Source organism: Oncorhynchus mykiss, chromosome 15, assembly GCF_057628025.1.
Source record: "Oncorhynchus mykiss isolate SJ-2025 chromosome 15, ASM5762802v1, whole genome shotgun sequence".
NCBI lineage: Eukaryota > Metazoa > Chordata > Actinopteri > Salmoniformes > Salmonidae > Oncorhynchus > Oncorhynchus mykiss.
This window is the reverse complement of record NC_143036.1, coordinates 29,475,946-29,497,566: the sequence shown is the minus strand read 5'-3', so window position 1 is coordinate 29,497,566 and position 21,621 is coordinate 29,475,946. Positions and strand designations below refer to the sequence as shown.

At 46.5% G+C, this 21,621-nt stretch overlaps 2 protein-coding genes across 5 annotated transcripts in view; one reads left to right on the top strand and one right to left on the bottom strand.

Moving 5' to 3' along the window:
* Window positions 1-413: 413 nt before the first annotated feature.
* The window catches only part of LOC118938886 (phosphatidylinositol 3,4,5-trisphosphate-dependent Rac exchanger 2 protein-like), a 48,381-nt gene continuing 27,173 nt past the window's right edge, over window positions 414-21,621 (top strand). Inside the window, exons 1-2 of one of the 2 annotated variants that reach the window (XM_090199828.1) lie at window positions 417-554; window positions 7,000-7,214. In XM_090199828.1, the coding sequence (XP_090055954.1) occupies window positions 7,086-7,214 (129 nt within the window). In that variant the 5' untranslated portion in view covers window positions 417-554; window positions 7,000-7,085. Of the gene's footprint in view, window positions 555-6,999; window positions 7,215-21,621 lie in introns of both variants that reach the window. The other variant, XM_036945531.2, reaches the window with a different exon arrangement.
* LOC110489950 (zinc transporter ZIP12) lies at window positions 7,227-20,946 on the bottom strand. 3 transcript variants are annotated; one of them, XM_021562983.3, is made up of 13 exons: window positions 20,729-20,946; window positions 19,166-19,468; window positions 15,754-16,080; window positions 15,364-15,571; window positions 15,070-15,218; window positions 14,752-14,923; window positions 14,307-14,479; window positions 13,559-13,711; window positions 13,033-13,128; window positions 12,069-12,144; window positions 11,690-11,848; window positions 11,276-11,463; window positions 7,227-11,026 (listed from the first exon to the last, which is right to left on the bottom strand). In XM_021562983.3, the coding sequence occupies exons 2-13, from the start codon at window positions 19,433-19,435 to the stop codon at window positions 10,898-10,900; spliced, it is 2,100 nt and encodes a 699-aa protein (XP_021418658.3). In that variant the 5' UTR covers window positions 19,436-19,468; window positions 20,729-20,946; the 3' UTR covers window positions 7,227-10,897. The 3 variants fall into 3 exon arrangements, 2 of the variants coding, with proteins under 2 accessions (XP_021418658.3, XP_021418657.3); XM_021562982.3 differs by having other exon boundaries at window positions 19,166-19,842; window positions 20,729-20,925; XR_016486638.1 differs by having other exon boundaries at window positions 10,341-11,026; window positions 13,559-13,688; window positions 19,166-19,842; window positions 20,729-20,925.

Sequence of the window (21,621 nt, the reverse complement as noted above, 5' to 3'; positions counted from 1 at the left end):
GACACCAACCATATGCCAAATCCTCTAAGCACTATCTACAGTATTTGCAGATCTGAGGTTATACTGTGGTTATTATGAATAAACATATTGTCCTTGTTGTATAGTTACTGGCAGATGACTACCTCCAGCTTGTGGACCAGACTTTTGTGAAATGATGTTACTGTACTGTACCGAGTACTCAACATTAACCAGTTACTGCTTAAAGAGAGCTTCTCGTCAGAATTGTACATAAACGTCTCTTGTATAATATCGAATCATAGTTGTGGCCTTATACAGCCGATTCAAGATCGCAAATGTATCCATTGTCTCATGAATATAGTATAAGTGAATATTTTGTATACAGTATGCGTCTCTCTCTTTTTCCCCTCTCATGCCCCTCTTCTACCTTTTCCTTCCCCTCCTTCTCTAGGCCCACTCTGGCCTTTGAGAGAGGGAGCACAGTACAGCGCTGTGTGGGCAGGAGCCCTCCGGAGTCTCCAGCTTGTTGAGTGTGGATTAGTCAGCCCAGACCAAGAGCTTTCTGCTGGATGAAGAGAAGAGTACAGGCTGCTCAGGTGGGTGGAACTGCCCCCCGTTTGACCGCACACAGTGTTCACTGATCAGGACTGAGAATACATGTCTCCAAAATAGAGAGCTGACAGGCGGTGTTATTGTATAACCACATAGAGACAATAATTGATTTAGAAGGCGTATCATGTAAACAGCAGTACAGAACCAAATTCCCTGACATTGGTTAAAACTGAACAGAGCAGAGCAGTACCAAAATACCACCAAACAGGGCTAGACCTGACTAGAGCTGATCAGAACAAATTCTACATACTGTATAACAGAACAAAAGTACAGCAACAAACTCTGATTTCCATTCTGGTCAGGCCAGACAAGAAAGGGGCAGCACATCCATTACAATGTCAATACCCAGCAGTAGAAAAATGGTAGATGATGTGTTTAACATAGTGGGTGAGCTACAGTGATCTTCTGTGGCTCAGTTGGTAGAGAAGGACTCTTACAATGCCAGTGTAGTGGGTTTGATTCCTGGGACCAATATGTAAAACATTTATACATCCATGACTGTGTGTCGCTTTGGATAAAAGTGCCTGCTAAACGGCATATATTATTATATATAGATACAGTATGTTTGAAGAAATGTTTTGTTTTATTGGTTGCCACATTTGTTTACACACTGAGACTAGGTGATTTCCCAACCGTCCCTCCCCAACATTAGTGATTTTTTTTAAAAAGGCGATAGAGATGATAGACCTTGGCCGCAACATATGCATTAGACATCCATCTCCGAATCAATAAGAATTGGGCTGAGTAAACAACAATCGTTTATTCAATCTTTTTGCTTGCACTTCTAGATACCTGTAAAATATCAGCTGCTTACTAAGATCACTTATTGAGACCCCAAAGTGCTGTATTCAGAATATTATACTGACAACCAATTATAGATATTCAGTAATGGAGTTTGTGTTCCAAGTATTTACTTCAAATATATTATCTTTAGTGTTGATCATCTATGTTAGTGAAATAAAGAAGGTTGAGACTTGGTTTGGCTTCCTAATCAAATGGGGATCAATGGATGGTTTGATTGTCAACAGCAACAGCCTTATATCATAATGAACATACAGGTAAGATGCCAAAATAAAGGAAACACTTGAGTAAATGAGGGATACTGTCACGAACCTCGCCGAGGTTGGTGCCTCTTCCTGTTCGGGCGGTGCTCGGCGGTCGTCGTCGCCGGCCTATTAGCTGCCATCGATTCCCTTTCCGTTTGTTTTGGGTTATTGGTTAATTGGGTACACCTGTTTTGTATTAGGATTTGTTTGTAGGGTATTTAAGGGCACTAGGCCCGCTGGGTATTTGTGCGGGCTTGTTTTTGTTACTCTGTGTTTTGTTGGTGTGATTTATTATTGTATTTATTCTCCGGACTGTTTAGTCCTGTTGTTGTTTTGGACTAGCAACGTATTTACGCCCTGTGTGTTGGCGTGACTGTTTTTGTTGCGCTGGGGAATAAATCTGAGGAAAACGACTGAACCCTGCTCTCTGCGCCTGATTCCACCCACCACACCTAGTAGAGCGTAACAGAAGCCCGCACCACCTGAAATGGAGTCAGCAGGAGCAGCGACCACTCCTCTCCCCACTATGGAGGAGCGCGTTCATCACCATACAGCTGTCCTCCATCGGATTGGTACCGCGATGGACCAGATGATGGAGAGGATGGAACGATGGGAGAGGAGTGGTCTCCCGACATCTACCCCAGCTCCCCCACTCCCGACACCACCTACTCCACCTACATCGTCCTCTGGGTCCGGCGCACTACGTCTCTCCCCCCCGAGGGAGTACGATGGAGCGGCTGCTGGGTGCCAGGGATTTTTGCTCCAGCTGGAGCTCTACCTGGCTACCGTGCGTCCGGCTCCCTCGGGTGAGGAGAGTGTGAGCCTCCTCGTCTCCTGTTTAACGGGCAGGGCCCTGGACTGGGCTAACGCAGTCTGGAACAGTCCAGACTCAGCTCGGGACAACTACCTGGAGTTCACTCGCCGTTTCCGAGCAGTGTTCGATCATCCACCAGAGGGTAAAGCGGCGGGTGAGCGACTGTTCCACCTCAGACAGGAGACGAGGAGCGCGCAGGACTTCGCGTTGGAGTTTAGGACCCTAGCTGCTGGTGCTGGGTGGAATGACAGGGCCCTGATGGACCATTACCGGTGTAGTCTCCGGGAGGACGTCCGCCGGGAGCTGGCTTGCAGGGACACAACTCTCTCCCTGGATGAACTAATAGACATGTCTATTCGATTGGACAACCTGCTAGCTGCCCGCGGGCGTTCAGAAGGGGTCCTGTTAATTCCACCGTCCAGCTCTCCCACTCCCACTCCGATGGAGTTGGGAGGAGCTGCATCTAGGGGGATCAGAGGGGGCTCCTCCTGCTCCTATTGTGGACGGAGAGGACACACTTCGGACCGGTGTTGGAGGAGTCCCTCTGGGAGTCGAGATGGTCGGCAGAGCGCTCCTCGGCCACCCCAGGTGAGTAAGCACCAAACTCACCCAGAGCTCCCTGTTGGTCACATGTTTTTGTTAATTTTTTTCCCTGCATTTTTCCCCTCTCTTCAGCATAAGGCGCTAGTCGATTCAGGCGCAGCTGTGAGCTTTATGGATCGTGGACTCGCCCGTAAATTGGGTATTCCGTTAGTGCAGATAGACCCACCTGTCCCCGTGCACTCCTTAGATAGCCGACCGCTAGGGTCAGGGCTGGTCAGGGAGGCCACGATTCCGCTGGACATGGTAACGCAGGGGAATCATAGGGAGAGGATCAGTTTCTACCTTATTGATTCACCTGGGTTTCCGGTGGTGTTGGGGGTTCCCTGGCTGGCTATTCACAATCCCCTTATTTCCTGGAAACAGGGGGCTCTTAAGGGGTGGTCAGACGAGTGTTCAGAGAGGTGTTTAGGAGTTTCCATCGGTGCTACGACGGTGGAGAGTCCAGACCAGGTTTCCACCGTGCGCATTCCCCCAGAATATGCCGATTTGGCTATCGCTTTTAGTAAGAGGAAAGCGACCAAATTACCACCCCATCGACGGTGGGATTGCGTGATAAACCTCCTGGAGAACGCTGCACTTCCCCGGAGTCATGTGTACCCACTGTCACAGGAGGAGACGCTGGCTATGGAGACATATGTCACGGAAGCTCTGAGACAGGGGTACATTCGGCCCTCCATGTCACCCGTCTCCTCGAGTTTCTTTTTTGTGAGGAAAAAGGAGGGAGGTCTGCGTCCGTGCATTGATTATCGAGGTCTCAATTCGATCACAGTGGGTTTTAGTTATCCGCTACCTCTCATCGCTACGGCGGTGGAATCATTCCACGGAGCGCGTTTCTTCACAAAACTGGACCTCAGGAGCGCGTATAATCTGGTGCGTATTCGGGGAGGAGACGAGTGGAAAACAGCGTTTAGTACCACATCAGGCCACTATGAGTACCTCGTCATGCCGTATGGGTTGAAAAATGCTCCAGCCGTCTTTCAATCCTTTGTAGATGAGATTCTCAGGGACTTGCACGGGCAGGGTGTGGTAGTCTATATTGATGACATCTTGATTTATTCTGCCACACGCGCCGCGCATGTTTCCCTGGTGCGCAAGGTTCTTGGGCGACTGCTGGAGCATGACCTATACGTCAAGGCTGAGAAATGTGTGTTTTCCAAACCAGCCGTTTCCTTCCTGGGTTATCGCATTTCCAGCTCGGGGATGATGATGGAGTGTGACCGCGTTAATGCCGTGCGTAATTGGCCGACTCCGACCACGGTAAAGGAGGTGCAGCGGTTTTTAGGGTTTGCCAATTACTACCGGAGGTTTATCCGGGGTTTTGGCCAAGTAGCGGCGCCCATTACCTCACTGCTGAAGGGAGGGCCGGTGCGTTTGCGGTGGTCAGCAGAGGCTGATGGAGCCTTCAACCAGTTGAAGGCACTGTTCACTGGGGCTCCCGTGTTGGCGCATCCGGACCCTTCGTTAGCATTCATAGTGGAGGTGGATGCGTCCGAGGCTGGGGTTGGAGCCGTGCTGTCTCAGCGCTCGGGTACGCCACCGAAGCTCCGTCCCTGCGCTTTCTTTTCTAAGAAGCTGGGTCCGGCAGAGCGGAACTATGATGTGGGGGACCGGGAGTTACTAGCTATGGTAAAGGCCCTGAAGGTGTGGAGACACTGGCTAGAGGGGGCTAAACACCCTTTTCTCATCTGGACTGATCACCGTAATCTGGAGTATATTCGTGCAGCGAGGAGACTGAATCCGCGCCAGGCTAGGTGGGCCATGTTCTTTACACGTTTTAGATTTACGATCTCTTACAGACCAGGTTCCCTCAACACTAAGGCCGACGCGCTGTCCCGTCTCTATGACACTGAGGACCGGTCTATCGAACCCACTCCCATCCTTCCTGCTTCTCGGCTGGTGGCCCCAGTGGTATGGGAGGTGGACGCGGACATCGAGCGGGCGTTGAGGGTTGAACCTGCGCCTGCACAGTGTCCGACTGGCAGAAGTTACGTACCGCTTGGTGTTCGTGATAAGTTGATTCGGTGGGCTCACACACTACCGTCTGCGGGTCATCCGGGGATCGATAGGACAGTGCGGGGTCTTAGAGGGAAATACTGGTGGCCCACCTTAGCTAGGGATGTGAGGCTCTATGTCTCTTCCTGTTCGGTATGCGCCCAGAGTAAGGCTCCTAGGCACCTTCCTAGAGGGAAGTTACAGCCCCTCCCGATTCCACAACGGCCATGGTCCCATCTCTCGGTAGATTTCCTTACTGATCTTCCCCCTTCTCAGGGGAACACTACCGTTCTGGTCGTTGTGGATCGGTTCTCTAAGTCCTGCCGTCTCCTTCCATTGCCTGGTCTCCCTACGGCCCTACAGACTGCAGAGGCTCTTTTTACCCACGTCTTCCGGCACTATGGGGTCCCAGAGGATATCGTCTCCGATCGGGGTCCCCAGTTCACATCTCGGGTTTGGAAGGCGTTTATGGAGCGTCTGGGGATCTCGGTCAGCCTTACCTCTGGTTATCACCCCGAAAGTAATGGGCAGGTGGAGAGAGTAAACCAGGAAGTGGGCAGGTTTCTGAGGTCGTATTGCCAGGACCGGCCAGGAGAATGGGCAAGGTACGTCCCATGGGCAGAGTTAGCCCAGAATTCTCTTCGGCATTCGTCCACGAATATGTCGCCATTCGAATGTGTACTGGGTTACCAGCCGGTCCTGGCTCCGTGGCATCAGAGTCAGACCGAGGCTCCTGCGGTGGAGGAGTGGGTACAGCGCTCTAGAGAGACCTGGCGGGCAGTCCAGGATTCTCTCAGGCAGGCCAGTGAACGGCAGAAGAGAGACGCTGACCGCCACCGCAGTGAGGCCCCGGTGTTCGCACCAGGGGACAGGGTCTGGCTCTCGACCCGAAACCTGTCCCTCCGCCTGCCCTGCCGGAAGCTGGGGCCGCAGTGTGTGGGGCCATTTAAAGTCCTGAGGAGGATAAACGAGGTGTGTTATAGATTGCAACTTCCCTCTTATTATCGTATTAACCCCTCGTTTCATGTGTCTCTCCTCAGGCCGGTGGTAGCTGGTCCCCTACAAGACAGTGAGGTACCGGAGGTCCCTCCACCCCCTCTGGACATCGAGGGGTCCCCGGCGTACACAGTACGAGCTATTCTGGACTCGAGACGCCGGGTGAGGGGCCTGCAGTACCTCGTGGACTGGGAGGGGTACGGTCCGGAGGAGAGGTGCTGGGTACCGGGGAGGGACATTTTAGATCCTTCCCTCTTGAGGGATTTCCATCGCCTCCACCCGGATCGCCCTGCGCCTCGTCCTCCGGGTCGTCGCGCTGCGGGAGCCGCGCGTCAGGGGGGGGGTACTGTCACGAACCTCGCCGAGGTTGGTGCCTCTTCCTGTTCGGGCGGTGCTCGGCGGTCGTCGTCGCCGGCCTATTAGCTGCCATCGATTCCCTTTCCGTTTGTTTTGGGTTATTGGTTAATTGGGTACACCTGTTTTGTATTAGGATTTGTTTGTAGGGTATTTAAGGGCACTAGGCCCGCTGGGTATTTGTGCGGGCTTGTTTTTGTTACTCTGTGTTTTGTTGGTGTGATTTATTATTGTATTTATTCTCCGGACTGTTTAGTCCTGTTGTTGTTTTGGACTAGCAACGTATTTACGCCCTGTGTGTTGGCGTGACTGTTTTTGTTGCGCTGGGGAATAAATCTGAGGAAAACGACTGAACCCTGCTCTCTGCGCCTGATTCCACCCACCACACCTAGTAGAGCGTAACAGATACAAAGTATATTGAAATCAGGTGCACCCACACAGGTGTTTGTTCCTGAGTTAATTAAACAATTAACAGCCCATCATGCTTAGGGTCATGTATAAAAATCCATTTTTTTGTCTACCATGGCCAGAAGAAGAGCTCTCACTAAGTTTGAAAGAGAGGTCTCAAAGGAGCATAGGGGCTTTAAAGCTGCTGTGTGTGTGTGTGTCTCTCCCACTCAACAGGTCTCAACCCTACTGAACAGTTATGGGAGACTCTGGATCGGTGCCGGAGACAGCATTTTCCACCCCCATCAACAAAACACCAAATAATGGAATTTCTCGTGGAAGAGAGGTGTCGCATCCCTCCAATAGAGTTCCAGACACTTGTAGAATATGTGCCAAGGCACATTGAAGCTGTTCTGCCGGCTCGTGGTGGCCCAACACCCTTAAGACCCTTGGTTGGTGGTTCCTTTATTTTGGTATTTACTTCGGAAAGTATTCAGACTTGACTTTTTCCACATTTTGTTACGTTACAGCCCTATTCTAAAGTTGATTAAATCAAATAATTTCCTCAACAATCTACACACAATACCCCATAATGATGAAGCAAAAACAGGTTTTTGTACATTTTTGTACATTTATTAAAACCAAAAAACAGAAGTACCTTATTTACACAAGTATACAGACCCTTTGCTATGAGACTCGAAATTGAGCTCGGGTGCATCCCGTTTCCATTGATCATCCTTGAGATGTTTCTACAACTTGATTGGAGTTCACCTGTGGTAAATTCAATTGAGTGGAGATGATTTGGAAAGGCACACACCTGTCTATACAAGGTCCCACAGTTGACAGTCCATGTCAGAGCAAAAACCAAGCTATGAGGTCGAAGGAATTGGCCGTAGAGCTCCGAGACATGATTGTGTCGAATCACAAAGAGTACCAAAACATTTCTGCAGCATTCAAGGATCCCAAAAACAAAGTGGCCTCCATCATTCTTAAACGGAAGAAGTTTGGAACCACCAAGACTCTTCCTAGAGATGGCCACCTGGCCAAACACAAGGCCCTCTCCAATAAGTGTTAGGGAGGTGGTCACTCTGACAGAGCTCTAGAGTTCCTATATGGAGATGGAAGAACCTTCCAGAAGGACAACCATCTCTGCAGTACTCCACTAATTAGACCTTTGGGCTCCTGAGTGGTGCAGCGGTCTAAGGCACTGTATCTCAGTGCTAGAGGCGTCACTACAGACCCTGGTTCGATTCTAGGCTGTATCACAACCGGACGTGATTAGGAGACCCATAGGGCAGCACACAATTGGCCCAGCATCGTCCCGGTTGGGGTTTGGCCGGTGTAGGCCATCATTGTAAATAACAATATGTTCTTAACTGACTTGCTTAGTTAAGTAAAGGTTAAATAGAGTGGCCAAATGGAAGCCACTTCTCAGTAAAAGGCATGTGACAGCCCACTTGGAGTTTGCCAAAAGACACCTAAAGACTCTGACTATGAGAAGCAAGATTCTCTGGTCTGATGAAACCATGATTGAACTCTTTCACCTGAAAGCCAAGCAACACGTCTGGAGGAAAGAATGCTGGGGGGATGTTTTTCAACGGCAGGGACTGAGAGACTGGTCAGGATTTGAACCCAATCAAACATCTCTGGAGAACTGAAAAAAGTGCAGCAACGCTTCCCATCCAACCTGGAAGAGCTTGAGAGGATCTGCAGAGAAGACTGGGAGAAACTCCCCAAATACAGATGTGCCAAGCTTGTAGCGTCATACCCAAGAAGACAAGGCTGTAATCACTGCCAAAGGTGCTTCAACAAAGTACTGAGTAAAGGGGCTGAATACTTATGTAAATATCATATTTCAGTTTTTGTTCATGAAATGAGCTAAAATGTCTAAAAACACAATTTCGCTTTGTCATTATGGGGTATTGTGTGTACAGTTGTAGCCAAAAGTTTTGAGAATGACACAATATTAATTTTCACAAAGTCTGCTGCCTCAGTTTGTATGATGGCAATTTGCATATACTCCTGAATGTTATGAAGAGTGATCAGATGAATTGCAATTAATTGCAAAGTCCCTCTTTGCCATGCAAATGAACAGAATCCCCCAAAAAACATTTCCACTGCATTTTAGCCCTGCCACAAAAGGACCAGCTGACATCATGTCAGTGATTCTCCCGTTAACACAGGTGTGAGTGTTGACGAGGACAAGGCTGTAGATCACTCTGTCATACTGATTGAGTACAAATAACTGACTGGAAGCTTCAAAAGGAGGGTGGTGCTTGGAATCATTGTTCTTCCTCTGTCAAACATGGTTACCGGCAAGGAAACACGTGCCATCATCATTGCTTTGCACAAAAAGGGCTTCACAGGCAAGGATATTGCTGCCAGTAAGATTGCACCTAAATCAACCATTTATCGGACTATCAAGAACTTCAAGGAGAGCGGTTCAATTGTTGTGAAGGCTTCAGAGCGCCCAAGAATGTCCAGCAAGCGCCAGGACGGTCTCCTAATGTTGATTCAGCTGCGGGATCAGGGCACCACCAGTACAGAGCTTGCTCAGGAATGGCAGCAGGCAGGTGTGAGTGCATCTGCATGCACAGTGAGGCAAATACTTTTGAGGAAGGCCTGGTGTCAAGAATTGCAGCAAAGAAGCCACTTCTCGCTAGGAAAAACATCAAGGACAGACTGATATTCTGCAAAAGGTACAGGGATTGGACTGCTGAGGACTGGGGTAAAGTCATTTCCTCTGATGAATCCCCTTTCCGATTGTTTGGGGCATCCGGAAAAAAGCTTGTCCGGAGAAGACAAGGTGAGCGCTACCATCAGTCCTGTGTCATGCCAACAGTAAAGCATCCTGAGACCATTCATGTGTGGGGTTGCTTCTCAGTCAAGGGAGTGGGCTCACTCACCATTTTGCCTAAGAACACAGCCATGAATAAGGAATGGTACCAACACATCCTCCGAGAGCAACTTCTCCCAACCATCCAGGAACAGTTTGGTGACGAACAATGACTTTTCCAGCATGATGGAGCACCTTGCCATAAGACAAAAGTAACTAAGTGGCTTGGGGAACAAAACATCAATATTTTGGTTCCATGACCAGGAAACTCCCCAGACCTTAATCCCATTGAGAACTTGTGGTCAATCCTCGAGGCGGGTGGACAAACAAAACCCCACAAATTCTGACAAACTCCAAGCATTGATTATGCAAGAATGGGCTGCCATCAGTCAGGATGTGGCCCAGAAATGAATTGACAGCATGCAAAGGGCGGATTGCAGAGTTCTTGAAAAAGAAGGTTCAACACTGCAAATATTGACTCTTTGCATCAACTTCATGTAATTGTCAATGAAAGCCTTTGACACTTGTGAAATGCTTGTAAGTATACTTCAGTATTCCATAGTAACATCTGACAAAAATATCTAAAGGCACTGAAGCAGCAAACTTTGTGGAAATTAATATGTGGGTCATTCTCAAAACTTTTGGCCATGACTGTAGATTGATGATAAAAACCATCAATTTAATCAATTTTAGAAAAAAGGCTCTAAACTAACAAAATGTGGAAAAAGTCAAGGGGTCTGAATACTTTCTGTAGACACTGTATTTCATGGCAAATATACACATACAAGCAAGGTATCTGTATACAAAGATCTCGTCTGGCACTGTAGACTAGACATCTGACACTATCATGTCCAGACATAGATGTGACAGACAGACTGCAAGCTAGCTATGTGCCCTATGTGACACAGTACGCCATACAAAAATAAATCATCACACAGAAGATGTGTTCATGTCCTAAAGATCACATTTAGGCATCCGATTCATACAAAAGTGGATTCATCCAGCTCTAACACATTATGCGTAACCACTGGATCTAAAATGACATTTGATTCACATCGTCACTGCTACTATTCACGTCACTCTATTATCCGGTCACTTGTGAAATGTTTCTTGCTTGTGACATTTTAAATGTGCTGTTCACGGTCTTCATATGGTGTGTCAGTAAATAATGCAGTAATCAATAAACAAGATGTCAAAATGACAACAAAAAAAAGCAAGACCACAAAGTACCATCAACATTGCCATCAATTACATATTTGCATGGCAGATACCATAGTAGGATGTGTGTGTGTCCTGTCATCAAAACTTAAGTTTGTGCTCAAACAGTGCAAGGAGCAGAAGACAGGCCCAGCCCATTAGGAGACCAAGGTTCTGCAGGAGGAACATGATACAGGGCCTGTTGGTCTTCACACGACTCATCTCTGGGAGCTGAGAGAAAGAAACGTGAGGAAGAGAAGAGAAGAGGGAGAAATTAGGGTCTGGGAGTTTAATTATTGGGTAAATCTCTCTCTATCCCAAATCACCTGTGAATTGCAACAATTTATTACCTATCAATAGGGAAAGAAGATTTTCCTGACTGTGCGAGCTGACTGATCAAGGGGACACACTGTCTGGTTAAACTCCTGTCTCTATCTATCAGTGTGTGTTTTACGAAGAACAGCAGTAGCCCAGCCTCACCATCTCTACCAGCGACAGATAGAGGAAGATCCCCGCAGTAACGGTGAAGATCCACTGCTGGACCTCTGGCTCCGAGGAGACGAAGAGGCCGATGTAGAGGCCGATGAAGGCCGTCAGAGCACTGAGGAGGTTCATCATCACTGCATTCCTCACAGAGAGACCTGAGCTTAGCAACACCGCAAAGTCACCTGAGATGAAGAGAAAAGAAGAAGAACAAAGTAAGAAGAAGAAGAACATATTTTAGGTCATTTAGAACCAGTGTTTTCAGTTCTCCAAAACTGGGACACAAATGACTCAAGACATGTTTATTTTCTGTTTGACAAAAGAACCCAAAGAAGAACAAGAAACGCTGCCACCCCATGCCAACAACCTTTGACCTTTCAGTAGCTGCTCTGTGACCTTGTGACCTCTCACCCATTTCATGAGGGATTTCATGGCAGAGGATGGCCACGGTGGTCGCCATGCCTGTCTCGGTGGACGAGGAGAAGGCCGCCCCCACCACCAGGCCGTCAGCAAAGTTATGGAGGCTGTCTCCCACGATTACCATCACAGCCAGTACAGGAATACCCTGTCCTGGGAACACAAAGAAAGTCTGTCTGTGTGGCGGCTCTGTCCTGAAAGCCCATCTGCTACGTTCCCTAGCCCAGTCCCAGTCCTAGCCCCACTAATTACACACAGCACACTAGACAGAACAAAACAGAAGAGGATCAAACTAGACAGAGAGGGAACTGAGGACTGGGGGACAGGGAGTGAAGATAAAGGAGAAAGGAGGACAGTGAAATATCTTACTTACTCGTCTGATGCGTAGGGGTTCTTGGTTCAGCCTCCTCTGATGGGATTTCTGTGCATTCTAAGTCCTCCACAGTTCCCTGTAGGCGAGAGACAAATACATTGGAGGGTTTTTCCTTACATTACAATGATATTACTCCGGTCCATGGCAAAAGCAGCACACGAGTGACCACAGTTCCCCCTGCCTATGTCATGAACAGTCTAGAGGAAGTTCGCCAAAACTGCTCAGTTTCTCTAAGGCATGAATTATTCAACAGCAGCATCAAGGTCTCCTACACCATGGCCTGTTACAGATTTACTCTCGCCCACACTCCTCTTCACTTTCCCTGCAATGCAACATTCTGTCCACGTCAACATCAGAGTTCAAACTGTTCAAAATGTTGACCAAATATTTTTGAATCCTATAAGCCTCTTTTGAATTCCTGTGCTTTTATATTAGCCTCCCACAGCATATTGGCAGATCATTTTCTCCCACTTTCACTCCAAACCTCTGCCACCTTCACCCATGTTTTCTCTTGTTGTTGATAGGCCTTTGTTGAAATGACACATATTTCCTACTATTGAGAACAGTAATCTATGGCATCACGTCAATTGTGTTCAACCAGTTCAAAGAGGGTTGACAGATTTGTCATCAGCTCTAATTTGAAGCATCAGTGGACACAGGAACACAGTTATACCACTGCAGCTGTTTGTCTCTCTTCAAAGCAGAAACCTTAAAAGCGCTCAAAAAGGACTGTTTCCCTTTCACAGACAGCTCAAGTCCAAACAAGCCTAGGGGACACTTGTGTGAGGATGCACCTTCAATTGAGTTCTCTATTTCTGCTCTCATATGAGGAAGTTCAAGGGTCACCAATAGGTTTCATATTGCTTCAACTGTCCATTGATGCAATCACTGAACATGTTTTATTTTTTAAAGTGCTGCCTGTTACACTACTGTATATGTGCCAGAGAGGGACAAACAGACTCACCAGCTGCATGGTTGAGATAGACATGCCCCTCTGTGACTGGCCGTTGCAGTTGAGCTCCAGGGGGAGGTCATGGGAATTGCCCAGGCCCCCGTGACCCTGCCAGAGAAAAAGAGACTCATCAGCCTCCAGTCACTCCAGAGGCCACCAGCCAGAGCCACAGCCACCTGCACAGTCAGCTCAGCTCAGGCTCTGTCATAAATGGCATCCTATTCCCTATGTAGTGCACTATTTTTGACCAGAAGCCATAGGGATGCAGCTTCATTCCGAGTTTCAGCCAGGGCCAATGGGAACCAATGGGAAAATAGTCATTAATAACCTTTTTTTTTTTTTAAATGGATTTCGATAGATAACATTCAGATTTGGACATGAAACAGCCTGCTAACAGTAATTGTTGTTATTGTTATCTCCTTTTCAGGCCTGTAGTTCAATGTTGGTGGGTAACAAACTGCATATTCGTTGTTTTAAACAGGAAGATGAACATGCCAAGAGACAGAAATAAATACTTTAGTAAAAACTATCATCTTACATGGCCATGTGATGGCATCACAAGGGAGAAGATCCTTTCGATGAGGAAAAAGCCGTAGATTCCAGCGATGATTCCCAAAATCTTCCACAGATATTCCTTTCCCTCAGTAAAGTGATGATCGTAATGGTGACTGTCGTCATGGAGGCCAAGGATCTCCAGAGGAGACAGGGAGAGGAAACAATGAGACATTTAATCTACACTGAAAGCATTCTTATATGTTTTGTAATCAGTCCAGTAGTCATGACTCATGATGACTATAGAAAAAAAGGGGGAGCTAAGATAGAAAGGAAATCCCAATCGGTAATGTCACTGACCATACTGTTTGTTTAACAATGGTTCAAATGTTGTTATGCAGGCTTAGAAAATATCTTAGACCAAATAGGTTGGCGTGTTTACATGAAACAGCTATAACACAATTTTTGATGTACTTGGGAGGTGTCACCATTTAGGAGATATTCTCTATTCCCTATATCTGTGGTATGAGTATAACCACCATTCCATATACCTGTGGTATGAGTATAACCTCCATTCCATATACCTGTGGTATGAGTATAACCTCCGTTCCCTATAACTGTGGTATGAGTATAACCACCATTCCATATACCTGTGGTATGAGTATAACCACCATTCCATATACCTGTGGTATGAGTATAACCTCCATTCCCTATACCTGTGGTTTGAGGTTTATGAGGCCTCTGTGACCTTGGCCCTATACTTGTGGGATGAGTATGGCCTCTGTGCCCTATACCTGTGGTATGAGGTGCAGGAGGGCGTCCCCTGAGAGGGTTCCCACGGCCAGGCCCACAAAGAGCTGCAGGATGAGGGCGTAGGTCTCCTGGCAGGAGTTGAAGAAGATCAGGCAGATGCCCAACATGGAGCCCACAGTGATGAGTAACACAGCAGCCGTACTGTAGCCATATTCTACAGAGAGAGCAGAGACAGAGATGTGTTAAGAACTATAGCAGAGATAACATCAATAGTTAAGAGACAGACTACAGCATCTTTATGTGTTGAAGCCGTACATAAACGGCATTGTTCAACAGATGGATTATGCATGTTTTAGACTCTACTCAGGACAAATAGTGACAAATGGGGGCATGCTGAACATCTTAGCTAGACATTGACATCAGCCAAAGGACAGTGTAGACAAGCTGTTGATTTCTAATGATGGGTTGTGAGGTACAATGTCTTACTCTCAATGGCACTGGGTGGAGATCCTCGTGGAGCTGGCTCTGTGGACTCACAGGCATTCCCTAGCAACTGCTGGATAACAGCTGGGCAGATTTGTTTGAAGTGATCCCGGGAAATATGCAAATGCGGATCCATAACAAAAATATCCACCAGCTGATTGGCTGAGTAGCATACCTAATCCAACAGAAAATAATCGAAAATATTGTGAAATATTTTGTCTGGGAAAGCTCTCCATGGTGATTCCTCAAGTTCGAACCGTGAGCCTTTTCAGCTCAAATCAGTTTTCACCACTAAATGTGGAGTCTGAGTTTCTGTCTCACCTGTGTCCAGTCTGTGTTGATCCCCAAAAGCTCATGGACACACCCTATATGGGAGGGGCCTGTGTTGCTCTGCTTCTCCCTGCAGTGTGAGTGATAGGCCCCTCCACTACCACCTCCCACACCAAGCTGGTGCAGCAGCTCCTCCAAATCTATGCAACAGCCAGAGCACTGACATCAAACAGTGCTTACATCACCACATACAACTCAAATCTATAGAGATGTACTAAATAGCTTTTTGGGCCCTCTATCCAACTCTATGGTCAAATCACTCATAGGAAGGACTCCTAAACTTACCCCTGACATGTAGGTTGCTGGTGCGGTTGAGGGACTGGAAGATGTAATCTGTAAAGAAGGCAGGGGAGGGCAGGTTCCTCTTGCTGAAACAGTGGCCCTGCAGGGTGTGGGTGATGATGGCTGCAGACAGTGTGGCCACTGAGGATGGATCAGCACCTTGGCTATCTGTGATCCCCAACTCATCCAGTAGATGGGAGGCATCGATACACTGAAGGAGGATGACGTGTTACTGGTTAACAACTGGGAATATCTTCCTGTAACTCGCCAGTGTCCATCTCTAACAGTCTGAGGCTATTTCAATGTGTGGAGATTGAGATGATTCTCTGGTGATGTGAAGAACTGTGCCTTCGGTTGACGTGACGTTTTATGCTAGAGGTGCAGCAGTCTTACCTGTGAGTGGGAGGAGCCAGATGTCTCTAGAGCAGGTGGTTGATAGTTCTGGTTGATGAGCTGCAGAATGCTCTCTATCTCATTGGAGGAGAGGAAGCCTCTTTCTTCTGTAGGTTGGAGGTTGGTCAGGGCCAGAAGGTAGTACTGGTAGCTAGGTGACAAGGAGGAGGAGGAAAAGGAGGAAGGGGAGGGGTTGGTGGCACACAGGTGTTCCATGTTGATCATGTAGTAGAGCAAAACGGTGGAGACTCTATGGTAGTCATCCTCGGTGAGGTAAGCCTTCCTATCATCCTCCAGGACAGAGAGGACAAGGTCTGGAGTGAGGCACTGTAAACATAGCAATCAAACATGTTATGCAGTGTGTGTGACGTAGGGGATATGTTGCAAAGTAAATATTTCAGCTGCTTGGAAATGAAGTAAAACCTTTACTGGAAGCTTACAAAATGAGTCAGGCAGAAATAGGGGTGAAAGGGGGGTATATTACTGGAAATATCAGAATGATTTAATATATCACGAGACATCTAGTGGCCCTTTTGGGTATTTCATATTTGTACTGGTGTCTGTAATGATCACCATTTTTTAGTATTTATTTTACTATGTCTGTATGTATTTGTTGTCAATGTTTTACTGTCAAACTTTTTGGCAGTTGTAAAAGACGTCAATAGTTGGAAGAGTTGCAGTTATATGATAATAATGCCTTTGTTGATTAGATGCTTTTTTTTTGTTAATTTAGCTATTTTCTCTGGAACAATATCGTCAATCTACTAGAAACTTATGGACAATATGGACACTGATATAAAAAGTGAATGCTACACTGAACAAATATATAAACGCAACATCTACAGTGTTGAGCTGAAATAAAATAATCCATGAACTGTTTCCATAGTCACAGGAAGCTTATTTCTCTCGGAAGTTTGTACACAAATTTGTTTACTTCCCTGTTAGTGAGCATTTCTCCTTTTCCAGATTTGTCACATGACACAATGCCACAGATGTCTCAAGTTTTTAGGGAGTGTGCAATTGGCATGCTGACTCGAGGAATGTCCACCAAAGCTGTTGCCAGAAATTGTCCGGATAATTTCTCTACCATAAGGTGCCTCCAACGTCATTTTAGAGAATTTGTCAGTACGTCCAACCAGCCTCACAACCACACACCACGTGTAACCACATCAGCCCAGGACCTCCACATCCGGCTTCTTCGCCTGCGGGAGTATTAATGTCTGTAATAAAGCCATTTTGTGGAGAAAAACAAATTCTGATTGGCTGGGCCTGACTCCCCAGTGGGTGGGCCTGGATACCAAGTGAGTGGGCCTATGCCATCCCAGGCTCACCCACAGCCGCCCAGTCATGTGAAATCCATAGATTAGGGCATAATGAATTTATTTAAATTGACTGATTTCCTTATGAACTATAAGTAAGTCAAATCTTTGAAAAATGTTGCATGTTGCATTTATACAGTATGTTTGTTCAGTATACAGTACCAGTCAAAAACTTAGACACACCTACTCATTCAAGTGTTTTTCTTTATATTTCATATTTGAGGTTCTTCAAAGCTGCCACACTTTGCCTTGATGACAGCTTTGCACAATCTTGTCATTATCTCAACCAGCTTCATGGGGTAGTCACCTGGAATGCATTTCCAGTCAGCCAATCTAAAGCCACTCAATTTGGTCTGATGAGTCCAAATTTTAGATTTTTGGTTCCAACCACTGTGTCTTTGTGAAACTCAGAGTAGGTGAACGGATGATCTTCGCATCCACAATGTGAAGCATGGAGGAATGATCTCCGCACCGTGAAGCATGTAGGAAGAGGTGTGATGGTGAGGGGGTGACACTGTCAGTGATTTATTTGGAATTGAAGGCACACTTTACCAGCATGGCTACCACAGCATTCTGCAACGATGCGCCATCACATCTAGTTTGCACTTAGTGGGACTATAATTTGTTTTTCAACAGGACAATGACCAAAAACACACCTGTAAGGGCTATTTCACCAAAAAGAAGAGTGATGGAGTGCTGCATCAGATGACCTGGCCTCCACAATCACCTGACCTCAACCCAATTGAGATGGTTAGGGATGAGTTGGACCGCAGAGTGAATGAAAAACAGCCAACAAGTGCTCAGCATATGTGGGAACTCCTTTAAGACTGTTGGAAAAGCATTCCAGGTGACTACCTCATGAAGCTGGTGGAGAGAATGCCAAGAGTGTGCAAAGATGTCATTAAGGCAAAGGGTGGCTACTTTGAAGAATCTCAAATCTAAAATATATTTTGATTTGTTACATTTTTTGGGGTTACTACATGATTCCATATGTGTTATTTCATAGTTTTGATGTCTTCACTATTATTCTACAATGCACAAAATAGTACAAATAAAGAAAAACCCTTGAATGAGTAGGTGTGTCCAAACTTTTGACAGGTACTGTATATATCAACTCATACACCCTGTGCTATGGAAACAGTACAAATGGATTTACAGTAACTCATTTTTCTCCAGGTCAAATTGGCCAGCCAGCCATCAGTGAATGTGAATAGAGTGATTAATAAGAAATCTGTCAATTTGACTAAAAGGACTTAAAGCCATCAAGCAAACACTTTGTGCTAACGATCTAAGGCATGTTCTTTGTTACAGTTAACATTTTGTTTTGTGTTGAGGTCATATAAATTAAGAGTCTATATGCTTTTCCCCCTGTGCAAGGCAATTGAATCCATATAATTCACAGATATTTTTTAAAATCTTTAACTCCCTTCATTGTTTGATAATAGGCCTGTTTTACCCAAATGAGGAGCTTTGTGTTAGTGTGAATACAGCCCTGGCCAGACAAACACATGAACACACACAAGAGGAAGAGAGTGGGCAAGACACTAACCCTTGCAAATATTTTCAATGCACAATGTTTCAGGGTCATAAGAGTCAGTTTCTAATGAATGAGTTGCTTTCTTAATTTCTAAAACCCCTGCTCAAATGAGACCTCCATTCAGGGCTTCTGACACACACACACACACACACACACACACACACACACACACACAGACACACACACAGAGACACACTGTAATCCCACCCATACAAACACACAGAAACCCTGTGCCTCACAGACCACATTTTTATGTAGTGTTCTGTCAAATTGAGGGACCTCTAAAGCCACTCAGCATGAGTGCTGCATAGAGGGCAAGGCCTTAAGCCTCCACACACTCACATTCCAACCATGACAAGCAGGGTTGAAAGAATAAACAGACAGGAGTGAATGCAGACCGTATCTACTGTGGTAGTAATTGCTGTTAACATTAATGTTATTTTTTGGAGTAAAACCTTAAATTGAATAAAAGTGTCATATAGTAGAATGTTATGCATAGAACCCCATAGCAGATAGAGAGTAACAGTTGAATGTCATAGAATGTTTTAGGCCTTACCTTGTCACAGAGCTCCTGTGATCCCCCAATCCGTTCTGCACAGTGCACAGCCTGGAGGACAGTGGAGAGTAGGAACCCTGTCTGGTCCCTCTGGAGCTGGGTCTGAGAACCAAGTTGTAGAGCCTTGATGGCCTCTTGCAGGTAGCCCCTCTCCTTGCCCTGTTCTGGGGCCTGGCCCTCCACGATCCTCCCCAGCAGACACAGGGGTAGAAGGAGCAATGTGGGGACAGCATGGCTCCAGAACCGCATGGTCCCACCTGGGACCCCCATCTCCCTGCTGGGACCCCTGCCACTGACTTAGGGCTGGATGGAGAGACGACAAGGAGGACAGGAAATGAAAGAGAAGGAGAGAGTGCAGCCAAGAGTTTGAGAAAGACAGAGAGGAAGAGAGAAGTTTTATCAGGCAGGGAAAATAGGATTGAGAAAGACAGACAGAGAAAGAGAGTTAGAGAGAGAGCGAGGCTAGAAGCAACGAGAGGGAGAATGTGTTTGGGCTGGGGGAGGCCTTAAAAATGTACCCGCCCTGCCTAATCTAGTGGAGGATGGCCAGCAGGAGGGCTGGCTGGGCACCCTTCACCCGAATTAGCCCCCATTACACAGGGATGGCCAGTCAGCCAAGAGCCCTGGCCCCTCAATACTCCACAACAAAGGGATTAGTGCAAGCAAGTGAGAGAGAACTAAGGGCAGGGAGTGGGTGCGAGAAGGGGAGAAAGAAAAAGGGGGCAGGGGAGGGAGCATGAAGGGAAGGACTTTGAGTTTAAATACAGTAATTGCTCCACATGGACAGAGCCTGCTATACAGCATGTTGGTAATGAGACAAGGGCCAAATGGCTGGAGAAACTCTCCCGAGTGGATGCACTCAGCAGTTAACGTGTGTATCATGTTTTGGGCGAAAAAGTTCCCTCTGCGTGGACTATTAGCTGCAGATCAGACAGACAGAGGGATTTTCTAAACTCCTGGCCTCACACCTGAACAACAACATTCCTCCGAAGGAAAATGTTGCAGATTAGAGAGTTAAGCCATATTACCAGAACACAGAGGCTATAACACATTCTGGAGGACCACTTTCCATGAACACATGCACGCTTACTGTATAGAAATAGATGTTCAAGTTGTTTTTCTAATTGAAAATCCCACTGGATGTCCACCTGCTCACCAATGAGTCAGATTACCATCACGCATCTAAACAATAATAAATAGCTGTAGAACACAGATGAATCCCACAACATGGGGACGTACTAATACAGGAAGGGGCATGCTGAGTAACTGTCCCAGATGCCCGAAGCAGATCCCCAGACATTAACATAGAAGTATTTTTGCTGTATTTGTGCTGTACGGTCCCTGAGTCACCACAGGTCAAATGCACAAGTGCACGCACGCCAACACTACCTCTGAACGCATTCGCAACATCCTCCCACACACAATGTACCCTGCATGTCAGACAAATCTGAACAACACACACTTCTGTAAGACCGTATAAAACGGTATACCCATCCAAAACTACCATTGGAAAAAGATGAAACAAAACATTTCATGAAACATGACCTAGACCTAGCTACCTACCGTTTTTCCCTCTCTACCTTTTGTTTTCTCACTCTGGTGGATGGAGAGGAAGGGTTTGTGTTGTTTTCGGAGAATCCCTTGCATCGGTAAAAACCTCTTATGAGAAGAAGTAAGAATTGTGTAAGCTCCTGAGGATTAGCTGCCAGTTCCCCTGCCTTATAGTGCTCCGGTTGCCATGGAGAAACAACGAGGGCACTGGGAGCAGCACACCACAGGCTGGGGGTGGGCTAGGGAGAGGGTTGGAAGGGGTGGTGGGCAGGGTAGAATGGAAGGGTGTAGATGATCTAGTTGAATGATTGAAGCCTGAGAGAGCACTGTTCTGAGAACTGCTCCTTCCTGCAAGCTCTTTGCCACAGAGCAATCAGTATGCACACTCCGAATAGACCGCAGTCTGCTGTTATGTAATACAGTAATAGCTATAAATATTTTCTTTGCAGATGACTTGCATTGCATTGCATGTAATTGAATGTAACTAAGTGACTGATGGACTGACTGACTGACTGACTGACTGACTGACTGACTGACTGATTGACTGACTGAGTGACTTAGAGACTGACTGACTGACTGACTGAATGACTGAGAGACTGACTGACTGATTGAATGACTGAGAGACTGACTGACTGACTGAATGACTGAGAGACTGACTGACTGATTGAGTGACTGCCTGGCTGAATTAGTGACTAAGGGACTGACTGACTTCTCAGGTTTCAACAAATGTTTCCACAACGTTCACTTAAGAGTCTCATTTTATATGAATGTTCCCCTTATGAGCAAGGAATGTTTTCCGGAGACCATTAATGTCAATTAGAATTTACCCAGAATGGGATTACCATGTTCTCAGAATTTATATTAATGTTATAGACACGTTTAATGGGTACGTTGCATGATTAAGA

Bases quoted from the DNA above. Each gene is read 5' to 3' on its own strand.
- LOC110489950 (XM_021562983.3), bottom strand. From the start codon at position 19,435: ATGGGGGTCCCAGGTGGGACCATGCGGTTCTGGAGCCATGCTGTCCCC. The intron at 15,572-15,753 runs GTAAGACTGCTG...ATCCTCCTTCAG, and splicing joins CTGGCTCCTCCCACTCACAG to TGTATCGATGCCTCCCATCT. The intron at 13,712-14,306 runs GTATAGGGCACA...TCTCCTCTGGAG, and splicing joins TCCTGCACCTCATACCACAG to ATCCTTGGCCTCCATGACGA.